General features: G+C 42.0%; 2 protein-coding genes across 4 annotated transcripts in view; one reads left to right on the forward strand and one right to left on the reverse strand.

Annotated features, from left to right (window-relative positions):
* Nucleotides 1-271: 271 nt before the first annotated feature.
* On the forward strand, nt 272-3,341 carry LOC123758230 (uncharacterized). The gene is made up of 3 exons (XM_069323069.1): nt 272-355; nt 502-1,176; nt 3,180-3,341. The coding sequence occupies exons 1-3, from the start codon at nt 272-274 to the stop codon at nt 3,339-3,341; spliced, it is 921 nt and encodes a 306-aa protein (XP_069179170.1).
* A 5,171-nt stretch (nt 3,342-8,512) lies between these two features.
* Nucleotides 8,513-19,117, reverse strand: part of LOC123758447 (bridge-like lipid transfer protein family member 3B) — a 95,849-nt gene continuing 85,244 nt past the window's right edge. For 2 of the 3 annotated variants that reach the window (XM_045742880.2, XM_045742878.2), the window contains 3 exons: nt 10,541-10,813; nt 10,082-10,235; nt 9,437-9,766 (listed from right to left, as the gene is read on the reverse strand). In XM_045742880.2, coding sequence (XP_045598836.1) covers nt 9,585-9,766; nt 10,082-10,235; nt 10,541-10,813 — 609 coding nt within the window. In that variant the 3' untranslated portion in view covers nt 9,437-9,584. Of the gene's footprint in view, nt 9,767-10,081; nt 10,236-10,540; nt 10,814-19,117 lie in introns of all 3 variants that reach the window. The other variant, XM_045742879.2, reaches the window with a different exon arrangement.

Below are 19,117 nucleotides of genomic sequence, written 5' to 3' on the forward strand. Positions count from 1 at the left end.
GAAGGGAGGGGGAATAATGGACGAGTTATATAACCAAGATTACACAGCTTATGTATTACACAAGATAATTACAAAATATATACACAGGAAAAGTATAGATGAAAGCAATACTGTATTTACATTGCATGCAAGTGAAGTATGTAATTATCAAAATATTATGCAAGTGAAGATTCTTGGATCATCAATAATCCAAACACAATTATGGAATAATAATTATATTCCAATTTTACTGTAATCTGTTGATTTAACTTTTGTTGTTATATTAAATAAAATGTTAGTAAGCCTGTCAGCAAGACCATTCTCAGAAGCATCACAAAAGACTGATGTATTCTCTGATGCACCACTAAAGACTGATGTAATTCTCCGATGCATTGCCAAAGACTGATATATTCTCTGAAGAACCACCAAAGACTGATGTATTCTCTGATGCATTACCAAAGACTGATATATTCTCTCAAGAACCACCAAAGACTGATGTAATTCTCCGATGCATTACCAAAGACTGATATATTCTCTGAAGAACCACTAAAGACTGATGTATTCTCTGATGCATTACCAAAGACTGATATATTCTCTGAAGCACCACCAAAGACTGATATATTCTCAGAAGCATCACAAAAGACTGATGTATTCTCTGATGCATTACCAAAGACTGATGTATTCTCTGAAGCACCACCAAAGACTGATATATTCTCTGAAGCACCACCAAAGACTGATATATTCTCTGAAGCACCACCAAAGACTGATATATTCTCTGAAGCACCACCAAAGACTGATATATTCTCTGAAGAACCACCAAAGACTGATATATTCTCTGAAGCACCACCAAAGACTGATGTATTCTCTGAAGCATCACCAAAGACTGATGTATTCTCTCAAGCACCACTAAAGACTGATGTATTCTCTGAAGCACCACCAAAGACTGATGTATTCTCTGATGCATTACCAAAGACTGATGTATTCTCTGAAGCACCACCAAAGACTGATGTATTCTCTGAAGCACCACCAAAGACTGATGTATTCTCTGAAGCATCACCAAAGACTGATGTATTCTCTGATGCACCACCAAAGACTGACACATACTCTACAGCACCACCAAGGAGTGACATATTCGCCACATCACCACCAGACACTGACATATTCTCTAAATTTCCTTCAATTAATTTATTGGCAAGAGTATGTTGGACAACTTATTGGGGTCAATATTACCCCACATGGTGTGTTACGCATTTTTACAATGGCATTGAATACATGTAAATTATATATTTTGTCCACAAAGGAGGAAATTGCAATACACAATACATCTTTGCTAACATTAATATGTACACCAAAACATTAATGAATCTGAATACGAAGAAGAGAGCTTATGGTGCAACTTACAGCTGCGCTTGGATTTTTAATCTATAAATAAAATATTATTAATACAAGAGAAAAAATGCACAGTTATACTGAATTGTGATCAAGTTAAGCTTCATTATAGAAGCTATATTACACTTCCCAAAATGCCCTAAATAAACATACCGCACACTTAAACACTAACTATATTATAGCGGAACTCAATAAATTATCACACAATGTTTAGGCACATCATAGAAGTAAGAAACCAGCTGTTCATTACCATAAATATTCCATATTGCAACAAGCTTGGCAACATTAAGAGTAATTTCAATAGAAATTCAAGTTTACTTTCTTGACCTTTCCCGTTCAATAAAACTTTTGTGAAACCTGATCGATTCCAAGTTATATTATGCTTACAGCTTATTAAATAATTACAAATGACCTAGGTGTAGTTATATCTTAGTTACAGGATGAGAGTTACGCTTGTGGTGTCTCACGTGTGTGTGAGTGATATGCATGTGATATTATAATTTATATATATATATATATATATATATATATATATATATATATATATATATATATATATATATATATATATATATATATATATATATATATATATATATATATATATATATATATATAATTACTATTATATATATATATATATAATTACTACAATATATATAATTAATTTTATATATATATATATATATATATATATATATATATATATATATATATATATATATTATATATAATTATATATCTATACATACACTGTATATATATACTGTATATGTATAGATGTATTTATGTATATGAATACAAAATTATACTTACATTCCATGATATGTGATTACTCATTAGATCTTGATGTTTTTAATTAAGTGATTGATGAATCAATCATATACTGTACTTGAGATCTAATATATTCATTAAAATCTGAAGAAATATGTTTTTCATACTACAGTATACCACATTTGAATATCAAGCTGTAAACCATTGCACACGTACCAGTCTACCATTTACAACTTGACCATCTCTAACATCTCGTGCACTTCAGAACTTTTCCTCTTCATCTGACCTAAATCAAAGTTACTTCATTCATTTCCAGCTGAAGCAATGGAGAGTCATCTTGGTTATCTCCTGAAGCCTTGCGCCAATAAAATGATAACAAACGTTAACGTTGAGAGAGATCATTGGGACGCCAGGTATAATCAGCCAGGAGACGGGGCTTAGAGAGCTACGGCTCATTTCCCTCTAGTCACGTTTCTTAATTTTCAAAAGAAGGCAAAAGTCCTAGATATCATTCAAGAAGTTAATACAACAGCAAAAGGATGCGAGACGAGTGTCAAAAGCATCGGATTCACCGAGGATTTTATTAAGGGACAGGTAACCCAAAGGGACACTGAGAAAGTTAGATCTACAACCATCCTCAAAATCAGGAATTTCTAACCATCTTTCTTAAGAACACGACAGCAGTTGAAACCTGATTAAATATATGTTTGCCTTGACTGGTTATATTTACATTCCAATATCACTAAGCAGTCTGCTACAAATTATTCAACATTATGTGAAAATAATAAATTTTCAGATTAAAATAAATCCCATAATTCCTTGTTCTTTCTTTCAACTCACTTTCACCTGGGCACTCCAGCCCTTTTCAAGGCTGAAAGATGTGCAAGACCACTTTCCATATTATTTAAAAAGTACATTATTTACTTATTTGGTTGTCATAAATGTAAGGCACATGCTGTCTACTGGCAATGAGAAATAAAACATTTGAAAGGGTCTAAGGATTACACAAGCAATTTTATACAAATGCCATCATGCAGTTCAATCTTCGTATATGTGAACCGTTCAGCTATATCATCTTGATCCGACTCGGCCTCTACCTTGGTGGCTGGCCACCTGTGGTGCGAGTAAATATTTCACCTAACCTAACTATATTGTTTATGTATCAGCCATGGCCATTGAACATCCTGCCACATGGCTAACAAAAATGCAGGTAAATATTTTGGCCACTGCTTCAGCTAACAGCATACTGTATCTAAACGGAAGCAGGTTTCCATGAAATATGAGCAGAAAGCAGAGCTTATAATCTGGCACTCCTTGGAGTCTAATGAGTGTTAAAAGTTAAAGTGAGCAGAAACCCCCCATTTTTTGTAATGGCTTAAGTACAGTGTTCTTAAAATGAGTAATGCAGAAAATGAAAGAAGTAACTTGAGGGTGTTGATGAGGCTGTTTAATTAAGAGTGGTATCAGATAATACCAGAATTTTTGTCATGTTCATGAATAAAAGAATCTACTTTGAATATAAAGATCTTTTACAGATTATATCTAAAGTCTTCAAATAACAAGAGAACTTTTGAAACAATTAACACACAAAAAAGAATCTTGATATCTTTGCCAAGGGAACTTGAATTGAAAACTAAGGTCTTCCTCCTCGCCTTAAAGAATAAAAGATAAGGAGAAGAATAAAAGATAAGGAAAAAGCAATTTCTGACAATTTTGGTCAGAATACAGTATTGTCAGTGAAAAAATGTAGAAAGTCTTCAGTTACTTCTGCATTGTAAATGTTGCCAAGGAAAAGAATCCATAAAAAAGGGGACAACTGCTCTCACTTTCTCTATATCTGTAGCAGCATTTCCAAGGCCAACTGAGGTCAACTAATCTATTATCTTTCAGTTCTTCCATATTTTAGCCACTTGAATGCAGCTCCTTACCTATTGCCTGGGAGGTAAACTTCTCTTTGTGATGGATAAGACGCCTGTATTTAGGGTCATCAGGGTTCTCCTAGGTCAATTACTCATCATTCCCGGGATACAACCTGCAAAAGCTGCCTAGCTTCAGAGTATCCATTCATCGCTAGGTGAACAGAAATGTGCCCAACTATTTCTGTCCTACCCAGGGATCAAACCTGGGATCCTCAATTGTGAGTCGAGGAGGCAAGCTCGAAAACCAAGTACAGTACCAGTACCGAGACTTAATTAATATCACTTGAGCCTTACCTATTGATAGTGTAGTCTTAGCTATTGGCAAGTGTTTATCACTTGTCACTTCCCTCATTATTTTCTTCTTCCATTCTATTCCCTTGTTTTTCTCCCTTTCTCCCTTATGAATAATTTCTCAACTTTCAATATTGTGTTTGAAAGTATAAAGGATGTTAACACTGTACTATGAACCTCTAAAAACACAATAAAATATTTTTTGTTTGAATACTGGTACAGTAAGTAATAATCTCACTTATGAAGTAAGATGCCAAGCCTGGAAGACTTTTTAGCATTGTCTGCGGCGCAAAATGGTAAACAATTTTCTAGGTACTGTACCATTCAAAGTGCCAATAGATCAGAAAGTTTAAGGAAGAACAATGTCAAAGGTGTCATATTCACAAAGGATTTTACCGAGGGACAAATGACTCAAAGGACCATTGGGAATTGTCAATTATCAATCTTGGGAAAGCAAGATTTCCAATTCAGAAAATCTAGACATTTAACAAGGTGGGGCATGCCTTAAGATTTGTGACTGGTGTGCTCATAAGCTGGTACACCAGAAGGCAAAATATGTTTGAGTAATATTTATTACTGTTGACCAGACCACACACTAGAAGGTGAAGGGACGACGACGTTTTGGTCCGTCCTGGACCATTCCCAAGTCGATTGTCTGTCGACTTGGACCATTCACAATCGACTTGAGAATGGCCCAGGACGGACCGAAACGTTGTCGTCCCTTCACCTTCTAGTGTGTGGTCTGACCAACATACTTTAGCTACGTTATTGTGACTTATCGCCTGCAATGTTTATTACTCATTGAATAAATGTTTTCATTGTGATGTGCCGTGTCAAAGGATCATCTCAAGTCTACAGAGTAATGAATATAACCTCAACTGCAACAAGCACCTTTAACCTGCTGCAAAATTGTAGAATACAGTACATATAATGCTCATTACTGTATTCAAGTGTTTGCTGACTCTCGATTGCTTCTGCACATATAGTAATTGAATACATAACAGAATATTGTAATAATCTCTCATAATCATTTTGTGACCTTATTAAATAGAAAATATGGTAAATATTGTACAGTGAAGTGCTGATTATTCAAAAGTTCTTGTTTACTGCAGGAAAACTGATCTGGATAATAATTCATTTAGAATATTCATTAATTTTTTCTGTTTATTATGTTTGGATAATTTTTGTACTGAACAACTTATCCAAATATCTTCTAGATACTTTGGAAGTTAGTTTTAATATAATTTGTGACAAAAAAATAGAAGTTTGGATTAACCCAATTACTTTAATTAATCAAGACTCTACTGTGTAAGAAAACCCATGCAAGCATAGCCTTTGCTGAACACACATTCTGGTGCTTTTCTAGCTTCAGAGCTGAAAGTATATCTGTACCTATCTTTCATAACAAATATGCACAGATTTCCTGCTAACACAAAACAAATGGATATGAAGTCCAGGGGCAAGATTCACAAAAGCAATTACGCAAGCACTTACGAATCTGTACATCTTTCCCCAATCTTTGACGGCTTTGGTTACATTTATTAAATCGTTTACAAGCATGAAAATTTCCCATTCAACTGTTGTTATTGTTATACACAGCCTCCTGGTGCTTCGGAGCTCATTAAATGTTTAATAATTGGAAACAAAGCCGCCAAAGATTGAGAAAAGATGTACAGGTTCGTAAGTGTTTGCTTAAGTGCTTTCGTGAATCTGGCTCCAGTACTGTACTAGATACTCGACCCCACACATCACAACATACAAGAGGCGGCGACATTTTCCAGCACCCTGGACCAGACTGACACATCCTCACTTCCTTTATTTTCTTGTGTGTAGGTTGGGTGTCAAATTTTCAGTGATGTGAGGCGAATCCAGACTTACTTCCTGGATATGACGTATTAAATAACGTAACTAGGAGCAAGAACAGTAGCAGAATGTGGGTTTAGCAAGATCATGGTCGGTATAGCTTACAAAAATTACCAGACTGATTGACATTAATGAAGCCAAATGCTTATTACTTATAATGTAACTATAGTAATCATTATGTATTGAATCTTGCAAAAAAAAAATGCAATTACGAGGATATAATGTTGACAAGTAAGGATAATGCCAACTAGAGTGTCAACCAAATGTGAAAACAACATGTTTGGAAAGCTTGTTATTCTTCAGTGACTTAGAGTGTTCAATATACTATAATATCAACTACAACTTAAATCACAACATAATGATATTTAATGACATTCAGGAGTCACTGCAAATTAGAAACCCAACTACAACTTAAACCACAACATTATTTATATATGTGTGTGTGTGTGTGTGTATTATATATATATATATATATATATATATATATATATATATATATATATATATGTCGTACCTAGTAGCCAGAACGCACTTTTTGGCCTACTATGCAAGGCCCGATTTGCCTAATAAGCCAAGTTTTCATGAATTAATTGTTTTTCGACGACCTAACCTACCTAACCTAACCTAACCTAACTTTTTCGGCTACCTAACCTAACCTAACCTATAAAGATAGGTTAGGTTAGGTTAGGTAGGGTTGGTTAGGTTCGGTCATATATCTACGTTAATTTTAACTAAAATAAAAAAAAATTGACCTCATACATAATGAAACGGGTAGCTTTATCATTTCATAAGAAAAAAATTAGAGAAAATATATTAATTCAGGAAAACTTGGCTTATTAGGCAAATTTGGCCTTGCATAGTAGGCTGACAAGTGCGTTCTGGCTACTAGGTACGACATATATATATATATATATATATATATATATATATATATATATATATATATATATATATTTATTTATTTATTCCAATGTAAGTGATTTTAGATTACACAGAAGTTACAAGAACAATTTCACAGCATCAAATATTCTATTACTTTTCAGTAATGTCAACCTGTAATAAATGAGTAGTGTTATAATCTACTAAAAATGATCTGCACTGCAGTTCTAGACATACTCAAGAGGCAGTAACTTTTATGTCATAACAGTTTTCGGAAAGAAGCAAGGAAGTGCAATTTCATGTATTTATATATTTTAAGAATATCGAAAAATCAAGATAAGACCAAGAATATATTACACACTATCCTATTAAAGCCATTCTTGGATAACTAAAATTATATCTTTAAGCTAATTATAAATTGCTTCAAAGAAACAAATGTTAATTCACAATAAGTCAGAGATAATTTTCTTCAATGGACATTACATAAATCAAAGCAAGTGAGGACAAAATATATTGAACGTTGGATTATAATCCGTAACGACGTGTCTTTAACACATTCAACTCGTCCAAAATCTAACCCATCAATAGGTGCTCTCGGTGCTCACACTTTTCATATACTATATGTTTACCTTCATCCACTACTAGCTCTGTAGCATCCACTACAGTATACCACGGACACTGCCAAATGCATTCCTACCCATTATATACAGGGCTAATTATATATTTTAAATATATATTCAATGGGAAGGGAGTACCACCTCTGGCTGGAGGTGGTACTTCCTTTAAGTCCAGGTGGTACGCTGGATTTTAAGTCGGCTGTCTGCATCTCAGTCGACACCTCCCAAATGGTGTCAATAATATTTAGAGAAAAATTCAGAAAACTTCTGAAAACTAGGGAGCAGTGTTACAATCACAGTACTGTAGTGTACTTGCATGTGATAAGTGTTAAAGTAAAAGAATTTCAGAATCTTGTTTAAAAAATAAACACGCTCAGGAAGTGTTAACGAAGGAGGCGGCAGTTCTCACTTGCAACAGGAAAATAACCCAAATACAGTATGAAGATGGAGTGTGACCTGAAGATTTTGGCTGAAGAACTATATAAACAATAGTTCTTCCCACTTGGAGAACATAAACAATGTTAAAACAGTAACCCAAACCTGTCAGATGCTCCCATTATATAGGAATTTTGAAAGTTGACTAAGCAGATTTAATCTGTCAAATTTTGCCAGGTTTTACAGAAATAGCACTATTCATTCAATTTTGTAGTTAGTTGGCCAAAATATTGGAGCTAATGCCATTCAGCCAGTTCTAATAGACTAAAGTAAACAACATAATTATTCTCTGGAAGAACTATTACAAATACAGTAGACAATTAACCAAACTAATTGGCATCATATTCCTGTCAGGTTAGGTAGAAATTTGGAACTTGCAGCAGTTTTATTTTTTAGTTCAGATTTGAAACAAGAAAATTACTACTGTATAGCAAACAGTGGAACATATATTTGCACTTATTATATTTTGATACTAAATGTTATTTACAAAATTACACAAAATAAATAACTTTATTCAGGATAGGTGATAAATCTTTTATGAATACCAATGATCTCAGCACAATCAAAACAGCATTCATATCTGCCATTATAAATAAATATAATAATCCAAAAAAGTTTGTTTACAATTACCAAGCCGCTCAGATTATCAACTGTACATATACTGTTCAGAACAGGGCAGTGGTTGAAATGAGTTTCGAACCCAATTTACGAAGTGGGGAAATGTAGCACCTGGAGCATAAATGATGGGCGGAAAAATATGGGATCAAACACTCGAGGAAAGACGTGAGAGTATAGTAGAGTAGAGTACCCGTTGTGGCAACGGTAGATCTGTGCTGCAGTATTACACACTACCAGAAATATTGTTAAGTCTCGAGTTATTTTGGCACATACCCACAACTGCTTCCATTTAGAGCATGCGTACTTCAACGTGTGTGTGCATATCCAATACTTTTCCATTGAGTACCTGTGTATTTATTGTGTTTCATTCTCATACTAGTCAATATTGACTTCATTCGTGTCCTTCGTAACTAAGTAGCGGATTTAAGTATGAGAAGTAGAAAATCATCTCTGACATGGTCACTGGTATTAATGTACTTGTTTGTACTCTTTACTAATACTGGAACTAACTCCTGCCATTGTATAAGTGTATCCCAAGGTTTTTTTATTTAGTAAAACTATTTAAAGTAATATTGCACTTCCATGAACCTTTCTGCTCATAAAAAAAAAAAGATAAATGAAAATATATTATACCCTACAAATTCTTATATTCTAAGTGCACGCCTTAAGTAAGAAAACTGGCCATTTCATGAGGTTGTTTTATCACAAACTGTTACTTATCTGTGGCATATAGCTGCTGATGGCTTCGTGTGTATGAGGAAGCTAAATGCCACTATGCCACTCACTCTACCACACACATGACTGGAAGCACAAAACTTTGTTACGGAAGAGGAAACTTTGGTAGTGAGAACCCAAGAGTGGACTTGTTCTCGTTCAACTTCGTCACTTCTTCTTGTAGGGAGCGGTTAGCTTCTTGAGCACTCGCTAGCTGTTGCCGCACCCGATTTAATTCTTCTTTTAATCTGTCACGTTCATCTTTTATCAACTGTGCTTCACAGCTCTCTGTAAAAATAACCAGCTTGTCAATGATAGCTTGTAACTAGTTTTGGTTTTTAATGAAACCATTTTCACGAGAGACACTCAACTAACACATCTGAAAATATAAGAAATGATGACATTTTGGCCCATCCTGGGCCATTATCAATTTGACTTGATAATGATCCAGGATGGACTGAAACATCATTTCCATCCTGGATCAGAAGTTGGTTGGGTGTCCAGTAGAGTAAGCTAAGGGGAGCAAGGCTGGCCCATAAAGAAGCTATGGTACATAATATTCAATCATAAATGTATTGAAATTTCATGTAATTAATTTCTCACCCTCACTCTGAGGAAGAAGTGTAAAGACACCATCGTTGTCACGCTTTACAATAAGTCTTGGGAGCCACACTACAGTGGGTACGGAACCTGGAGAAGTGATATTAGCTGGTATTCTATCCTCTGTCAACTGAAGTCCTATGCGCTCCATCAGTATCTAGAGAACAGGGTAACTTAAAGAAACAAGTGCTGTAATATATTTCATAGCATAGAAATTTGTGAAGCGATTGTTCTATTCCTAGCCAAGTACAAGGAAGGGAGAGACTAATATGTTGCATGAGGAAACTGAATTAACAAAAGGCCTTTATCATTAACTAGTGCTAAAAGTAACATTAGTTAACCCGCACATCACCACATCAATAAGCAATATTGATGCTTTCATAGACTAATAGTCAACTACCTGGAAATTTGTTCTGTCGAATTACAAAGCTAAATATACAGTACTGTACTTTTAATAAATACCTCCATAGGAAATGGTTGTGGCATGACCTCGTCCTCTATCAGGTCAACCAGACCTGTTATAGTGCTCATCAGAAGCGACATATTAAGATCAGCCACATGACCTTCAAGGAAAGGTTTTATCAGCACGGGAAGAGGGGCTCCCGAGATGCCCCTTGGTTCTTCGGCACCGGGAGATGTTGGTTCAACATGTGTGTCTAGACGAATCTTGAGGCAGCAAGGATCTGTGGCAGCTAAAGAATCTGACCAACCTCTGCATCGACTGCTGAACTTCGTCTGTAAGTAAATTATTGAACATCATATACACACAATGAAATAAAAATATGATGAATTTATGAGAAAATATTGAGGCCGTACTGTGTGATCGAACCTGCGTCCCTAGTGTTTGTGCCTGGGGAGTCCACGAGTGTGGGTTCAACCCAATCACATGGCCTCAATATTTCAACATTCTAGTTTGTATAACTTCAAATGAAAGATACAAAGAAAAGGCTTGTGTATATGCCTACATTAACTATGCAACAAAATCATAAAACAAATGTGACTCGGTAAACATACAGAAATACACAATACTGTTCAGTATTCTTTGAACCTGCAGTAATATGTACAAGTGTTCAGACTGTGTTGTTTCTCATGTTCTAAGTGTTATTTTTATATACATAGCTATATATATATATTATATATATATATATATATATATATATATATATATATATATATATATATATATATATACACACACAGTATATGTGATGGTAATATATATACATGTGCATGTACACTGTGTAGAATTCAAATATGATGATGACTGACTTATGAGAACATTTGGAGTAGCATGATAATGAATTCTTGCTGGTAAAGAATTACAATTCTTTCTCCTCTTTAACTGTGCTTAAATAATTAACTCTTTAATTACTTGATATTCCAAAATTTAAGACTCCTTTCCTATGTCAGATATTGTTAAGTACTGTATGTCCCCTGAAATTAAGCTTTACTTAACAAAAACAATGTAAGCCTTACAAATATATTCTGGGTCAATTAAACATGAACATATATGTAACACCCTAATTAACATAATTCGTTAGTGATTTAAGCAGAAAATTTACAAATTTCAAAATTCAAATCAGTGACCTACAAGAGCATCAAACCGACGTTCATGACAGAACTAATAGATGAAAACTATATAATAGATGGTGTTAATACTGTATTAAATGCTGTTAATACTGTATTAAATACAGTACTGTACTGTAAATACTGTACGCTGTGAAATACTGCACGCTCCCTGGCGTACAGGGAGGAGTACAGTATTTCCAAGGGGCGAGGATGGCCTAACGACACGAGAGGCAAAAAAAAACAGACACCGCTTCCCGAAGTATTGGCGCAAACAGCTTCAACAGCGCAGCCGACACCCTGAACGCCAAGGCCAGCGCCCTAGACGATGACTCGGCACTCAACGCTTCCACATGCTCTGCAAGCCAGTCCGAGGACAACTCAAGAAGGGAAAAGAAGGCAAGATCGAGGCCAAATGCCCATGAGCGCAAAAATCCTCTGCCACCAAAGCAGCCAAAAGGCAGGGAACCTGCATATGCAGCTGCAGAAGGCCAACATCACGAGGAAGCACAGGGGCCAAAAGGCACGCAATGAGGTGCTCAAAGTCGCTCCTCTAAGTAAACCTGTAGAACTGTAGTAACCTCCCTCCATTCAAGCATCAGGGATCCGATAAAACCAGTGCCACGCTCCCTGAGAAAAGAAAGGGCAGTCTCCTGGTCAGGAAGACTTCGGAACCTCATAACGCACCCAAATACGGGGAGGAAGAAACGAACTCAAATGAGGACGGATCTATCACGGAGGCGAAATCTGGGTCACGCAGAGGGCAAGCAGCAAGGGTTTTCCGAACCTCCTTAGGTGAGATGCGGGAGGTAGAAAACCTCCGGAAAGAGGGAGCAGAAGAACCCAAAGGAACTTGGAACCGAACCAAGGGGAAAGCCGACCCCAAATCAATTTTGTACAGGGAAGGTGGATAAGAAAATCCCCCATAACAACAGACCCCGCAACAAAGACACCAAAACCCAAGCAGGATCAAATAGGGGTCTCAGACCCCCAGGCCGACTCCCGGGGCAGAACTGTCCTACATGCCCTCCACCCTTGAAGAAAAGGCAGAGTCCAAGGTAAAAGCAGCAAAGAAAGGGGCCTGCTGGGAAGGCGCAGAAGCCTTGGCAGAAGGATCAGGCTTCAATGCCTCCGTGTCCATTTCGAATGGGACAGGCCCCGGGGCCGCCCGAGTCTAATCACCATCTAAACCTCGTCCCGACTCTGAAATACTAAGACATTTGGGAGCTGGCAGCAGAGAGGGAGGAGTAGGGTGAACCATGCCCACCAGGGAACGACCTGAAGATGTGAACTGAACCATGGTCGAAGCGACCAACACCCCTACGTCCAGTTCCCTAAAACCAAAATGAGGCAGCCCCAGGGAATCCAAGCTGGTATCCAAGCTGACAACTAATCTAGCAGGTTGCAACAATTTATACCTACTATGTAATGCAAATGCTGCCCGACTCCTATGAAGTTCCGAAGAAGAATGGGTAAACTGGAGTACAAGCGGGGAGCATGTCCCGCAAGACTCCAGGTAGACCTCACAGGCAGCATGACGGAGGTAAAATAGGTGACTGTCACCCCGAGACAAGGGCAACAAACAACCCTCAAACTCTTACGAAGCGAGATGGGACTCAGAGAACGCATCCACTGGTCAACCAAGCCCCGACGGGGTTTTCCAGGGCCCGTAGGGGGGGAGGGGGGGGGGGGGGGGTGTCCCTACGGGAAGCCCAGGCAATGGTGCTGCAAAGCTGGTTGAGCCCGTATAGTAATCACCACCAACAACAAAGATAAGAGGCAAACTGAACCCCTGTGAAGTGTACAAGCACGAGAGCGTAGAGGAGTGCCACCCAAAAACCCTAGGCAGATGAATAGTCAAGCTAGGGAGACCCCTCTCCAGGCAGGAAAACAAAAACAAAAGAAAACCCACAGAAGCACAACAACAACAACATAGGGACAGAAACATGGCTGCCGCTAGGTAGGCGAGCTGCGCAGCACCTTATGCCCCAACCAGCAACACACAACACAACACTCCCTACCCAGAGCCAAACACAGGACACGAGACCCCAGCTGGCTCCAAGGGCGAGGGCAACGCTGAGCAGCAGTAACCCCTACGGGAGTGAGATCCCGAAGGCCCGAGGGAAGATAACACTAGAACCCAAAGGGGTTAATACTTACAGGGCTCTTAGGGAATGTAGCCTAAGCGCATGCAGCCCCAGTACACTAAGTTCTCCTGGCCACTGCACCACACTCAGCAGGCAACACCACAAGGGTACAAATTCCTGGCAGGAAACTGAGGCCAGAGTCGACAACCGCCCCAGTTGGCTTCAGTCTACGAACTGGAGAGTGGGCTGCTGGTGCGGGGGTCCAGGGTTTTCCCTTCCCCTCCACAAACAAGCGGCGCGCCGGGCTGATGACGTTTGCTTGTTTCTTTGTTTCTTTTAGGGGGAGTTCTGGGTCTCTGTTTGGTTTTAGGTTGCAATTTTCTACCTAGTGAGGTTTGTTTTAGGACGCCTATCTTTCTGGGTGCCTAAGCCCAGTCGATGGCAGATGGAATACTCCCAAAAACAGTGGGGTTTTCTTTGGGCCCCAGATTATTATAGCTAATATCAGTCCGATAGCTCCAGGGAGCCGACGGGGCTCCCCACAATAAACTATCTAATCTGGAGTTTAAAGTCAACTGTAAAGGATAAAAACCATATACTTTCTATAGACATGTTTGTTGACCTTTAACTTAAAGGTAAGTCTCATAAAACAAACTTGGATAATCTGCAGCAAAGTCTGCTAACAACTGATCAGTTCACATAAAGTTACTTCAAAATGACCAATTTACCAAAAGTGAAATGAAGTGAAGCAGTGTGTAACCATTGTCTAGTGAAGATGTTTAAATGCAGATGTGATTTTCTTGTATTTAACAAGAACAATAAGTGGGCAAGAAACATTATGATGATGTGAGAGATGAGCACTTCTGACATCGAGCATTAAATGACCTTACACCCCAGAATGCAACGTACCTTTACAACATGTTTTGTCCTGTTTTTAAAAGGGCAGGAAGTCACTAGACAGAAGCACTACCATGCAAGTGGATCAGGGAGGGTGGCAAGGCATCAGTTTATGACCGGCTTAGCCAAGACACCACTTTGGTAAAGAGGAATATAAAGGGTGGCAATGTGGAACTATTGAGGTGCCACTTGAAAAGGGATTTTATTTGACTCAAAACTCTCTTTCTGAACAAGGCCTCCCTCATTAGCTCCCCTTGGCCTTCTTACTCCAGGGTCAAGAGAATACCATCTGCATGAGAAGTAAAAGGGAAGAGAACTTACCTGAGGAAGCAGCAGCCGTTGGAAGGACCTTGTGGTGACCGTGAAGATACCACACCGTACAAAGTCATCCTGACGCAATGTAATAGTAACAAGCATGAGGAAGGTCAAGGAGTTACCTGGCAATCCTCATTCTGTTGAACCTCCAGAAAGCTGGTCCCTTAGGTCAGCATAAGGTATCACCAAAAGAAGAAGGATGTTATAGTTGTATTCTGTACTTCAATAACACGTGCTCAGTGGTAAGCCTTAAAGTGTGGGGATGAGGAATAGAATATTGTAGTTGTAAGGCATTCCAGTGTTACTTTGAGATAGCAAGGCAATGCAGCAAAAGGATACCACAAGCATGTATGGATGAACCATGTCAGAATTGGATCTGACGGAAGGACAATCGTCTGAGAAGGAACAAGGAAGGAGGCTGCAATCTTAAACTTGTAAACAGGGCAAAGCAACAGCAAACCTTGCCTCTGACGACGAGTGCGCAGGTCATCCATACAATTCTCCGACGCTAAGGCCAAGAGGAATGCTGCTGAAGAGTGATGCCCACCACAGAACTCAAGGAAGTTAACCCACAGAAATGTGGAAGGACAAGAAATCAAGTACAATATCCAAAGACCCGACATCCTTCCATCCATCCATCCGACCCGACAGAGCAAGTATCTATTGGGTATAAGGAAACGCAAGCTGACCCCAGGGAAGGTAACCTCGGACATGTCAGAGCAAAATGGGATGCTAAAACATGTTCAGTGTGGGTGTCAAAGCAACCATGAAGAATAAGTGAAAAACAAAGCAATGACTCCCCTGTGGAAGTAATGTTCCAGAGAAAAGTCAACACCACTTGGTTACAAGTGGTGGCTGGGACGGTCACCACGAGAAGCTGGCGAGTCCCATCAAATGTCACTAAGTGTTGAGCCATTGACACCAAGCATAGAATGAGAAGTTAAGCTGGCCATGACCTCAGGTCACCTGGGCTGCCATCTGCAGCAATGATCCCTTGTTTACCAAGGGGTGCCTAATTTCCTTGAAGCAGTTGCCTGTCTTACTATGCCTATGCTTTCTGTTTTTTTGGTTAATCTTTGACCCACTGCTTCCTGTGCCTCGTTGAGTGAGCCAGATTTAAGGCAAGTGAAGGATGGGTCTCTGAGGCCTGGTGTGTTGGGCTAAGGCTTGATCATACCATAGATAAGCTTGTGCAGCTATTGAGGGGAACCCTCCAAGAAAATACAATATATATAAAGTATGATAATAGGACCTTTTAAACAACATGCAGTAAATCATCAACTGGTATGAAATGTTTTTGTATCTGTACTAAACATTAACCTACCAAGAAACTACAGTATTGTTTGGCACTCTGAACTGAGCACAGCACAACCTGTCCTTTCACCCCAATACAATGCAGTTTTGTACGGAATTGATCAATCTGTTAAAAATGCGACCTATTTGAAAAAAATTAAAGCACTGCCATATTGATTTTTTTCTATGCATCAGTCTTGATAGGTTAGGTGAGCTGCTGAGTTTGTACATTACTGGATAGGCAAAACAGTGTTTACATAGTGGCAAATAAAGAGAACCGGCTGCACACTCGACCATTAATGAACATTTTGCCTCTATTTGTGTGTCTACATCTACATCAACAAACCAGCTATGGGTTCATTCTTCAAATACCTACCGGCTACATTTCATATTTTAAAGCCATATACAGTATTATGTACAGTTCATCTATGGGCTTGCCAGCCACTTGCCATCATAACCTCTCCCATGTTGAGAGGTTATGATGCTACACAACTATACACAAAATACACGTGCTGTATACAATACATACTAATGTATTATCTAATATGTTTACACACAACATATTTAATTATATAATCAGGATGCTCATAAATTACAGCTCAGTGCACAATTCTATGCCAACAAGATACAAGGGCAAATACATTCCAATGAGTTATGATGGAATTATACAGTATGACGTTAATGCATAATAGCCCAACACTCCCTCGCACGCACGCACGCGCGCTCGCTCTCTCTCTCTCGCGCTCGCTCGCTCGCTCTCTCTCGCGCTCGCTCGCTCGCTCTCTCTCGCGCTCGGTCTCTCTCGCGCTCGCTCGCTCGCTCTCTCTCGCGCTCGCTCGCTCTCTCTCGCGCGCTCGCTCGCTCGCTCTCTCTCGCGCGCTCGCTCGCTCTCTCTCGCGCGCTCGCTCGCTCTCTCTCGCGCGCTCGCTCGCTCTCTCTCGCGCGCTCGCTCGCTCTCTCTCGCGCGCTAGCTCGCTCTCTCTCGCGCGCTAGCTCGCTCTCTCTCGCGCGCTCGCTCTCTCTCGCGCGCTCGCTCGCTCTCTCTCGCGCGCTCGCTCGGTCTCTCTCGCGCGCTCGCTCGGTCTCTCTCTCTCGCGCGCTCGCTCGGTCTCTCTCTCTCGCGCGCTCGCTCGGTCTCTCTCTCTCGCGCGCTCGCTCGCTCTCTCTCTCTCGCGCGCTCGCTCGCTCTCTCTCTCTCGCGCGCTCGCTCGCTCGCTCTCTCTCGCGCGCTCGCTCGCTCGCTCTCTCTCGCGCGCTCGCTCGCTCGCTCTCTCTCGCGCGCTCGCTCGCTCGCTCTCTCTCGCGCGCTCGCTCGCTCGCTCTCTCTCGCGCGCTCGCTCGCTCGCTCTCTCTCGCGCGCTCACTCGCTCGCTCTCTCTCGCGCGCTCACTCGCTCGCTCTCTCTCGCGCGCTCACTCGCTCGCTCTCTCTCGCGCGCTCACTCGCTCGCTCTCTCTCGCGCGCTCACTCGCTCGCTCTCTCTCGCGCGCTCGCTCTCTCTCGCGCGCTCGCTCGCTCTCTCTCGCGCGCTCGCTCGCTCTCTCTCGCGCGCTCGCTCGCTCGCTCTCTCTCGCGCGCTCGCTCGCTCGCTCTCTCTCGCGCGCGCGCTCGCTCGCTCTCTCTCGCGCGCGCGCTCGCTCGGTCTCTCTCGCGCGCTCGCTCGGTCTCTCTCGCGCGCTCGCTCGGTCTCTCTCGCGCGCTCGCTCGCTCGGTCTCTCTCGCGCGCTCGCTCGCTCGGTCTCTCTCGCGCGCTCGCTCGCTCTCTCTCGCGCGCTCGCTCGCTCGCTCTCTCTCGCGCGCTCGCTCGCTCGCTCTCTCTCGCGCGCTCGCTCGCTCGCTCTCTCTCGCGCGCTCGCTCGCTCGCTCTCTCTCGCGCGCTCGCTCGCTCTCTCTCGCGCGCTCGCTCGCTCGCTCTCTCTCGCGCGCTCGCTCGGTCTCTCTCGCGCGCTCGCTCGGTCTCTCTCGCGCGCTCGCTCGGTCTCTCTCGCGCGCTCGCTCGGTCTCTCTCGCGCGCTCACTCGCTCGCTCTCTCTCGCGCGCTCACTCGCTCGCTCTCTCTCGCGCGCTCACTCGCTCGCTCTCTCTCGCGCGCTCACTCGCTCGCTCTCTCTCGCGCGCTCACTCGCTCGCTCTCTCTCGCGCGCTCACTCGCTCGCTCTCTCTCGCGCGCTCACTCGCTCGCTCTCTCTCGCGCGCTCACTCGCTCGCTCTCTCTCGCGCGCTCACTCGCTCGCTCTCTCTCGCGCGCTCACTCGCTCGCTCTCTCTCGCGCGCTCACTCGCTCGCTCTCTCTCGCGCGCTCACTCGCTCGCTCTCTCTCGCGCGCTCACTCGCTCGCTCTCTCTCGCTCGCTCTCTCTCGCGCGCTCACTCGCTCGCTCTCTCTCGCGCGCTCACTCGCTCGCTCTCTCTCGCGCGCTCACTCGCTCGCTCTCTCTCGCGCGCTCACTCGCTCGCTCACTCGCTCGCTCTCTCTCGCGCGCTCACTCGCTCGCTCTCTCTCGCGCGCTCACTCGCTCGCTCTCTCTCGCGCGCTCACTCGCTCGCTCTCTCTCGCGCGCTCACTCGCTCGCTCTCTCTCGCGCGCTCACTCGCTCGCTCTCTCTCGCGCGCTCACTCGCTCGCTCTCTCTCGCGCGCTCACTCGCTCGCTCTCTCTCGCGCGCTCACTCACTCGCTCGCTCTCTCTCGCGCGCTCACTCGCTCGCTCTCTCTCGCGCGCTCACTCGCTCGCTCTCTCTCGCGCGCTCACTCGCTCGCTCTCTCTCGCGCGCTCACTCGCTCGCTCTCGCGCGCTCACTCGCTCGCTCTCTCTCGCGCGCTCACTCGCTCGCTCTCTCTCGCGCGCTCACTCGCTCGCTCTCTCTCGCTCACTCGCTCGCT

The sequence above is a fragment of the Procambarus clarkii genome, chromosome 11 (assembly GCF_040958095.1).
Source record: "Procambarus clarkii isolate CNS0578487 chromosome 11, FALCON_Pclarkii_2.0, whole genome shotgun sequence".
NCBI lineage: Eukaryota > Metazoa > Arthropoda > Malacostraca > Decapoda > Cambaridae > Procambarus > Procambarus clarkii.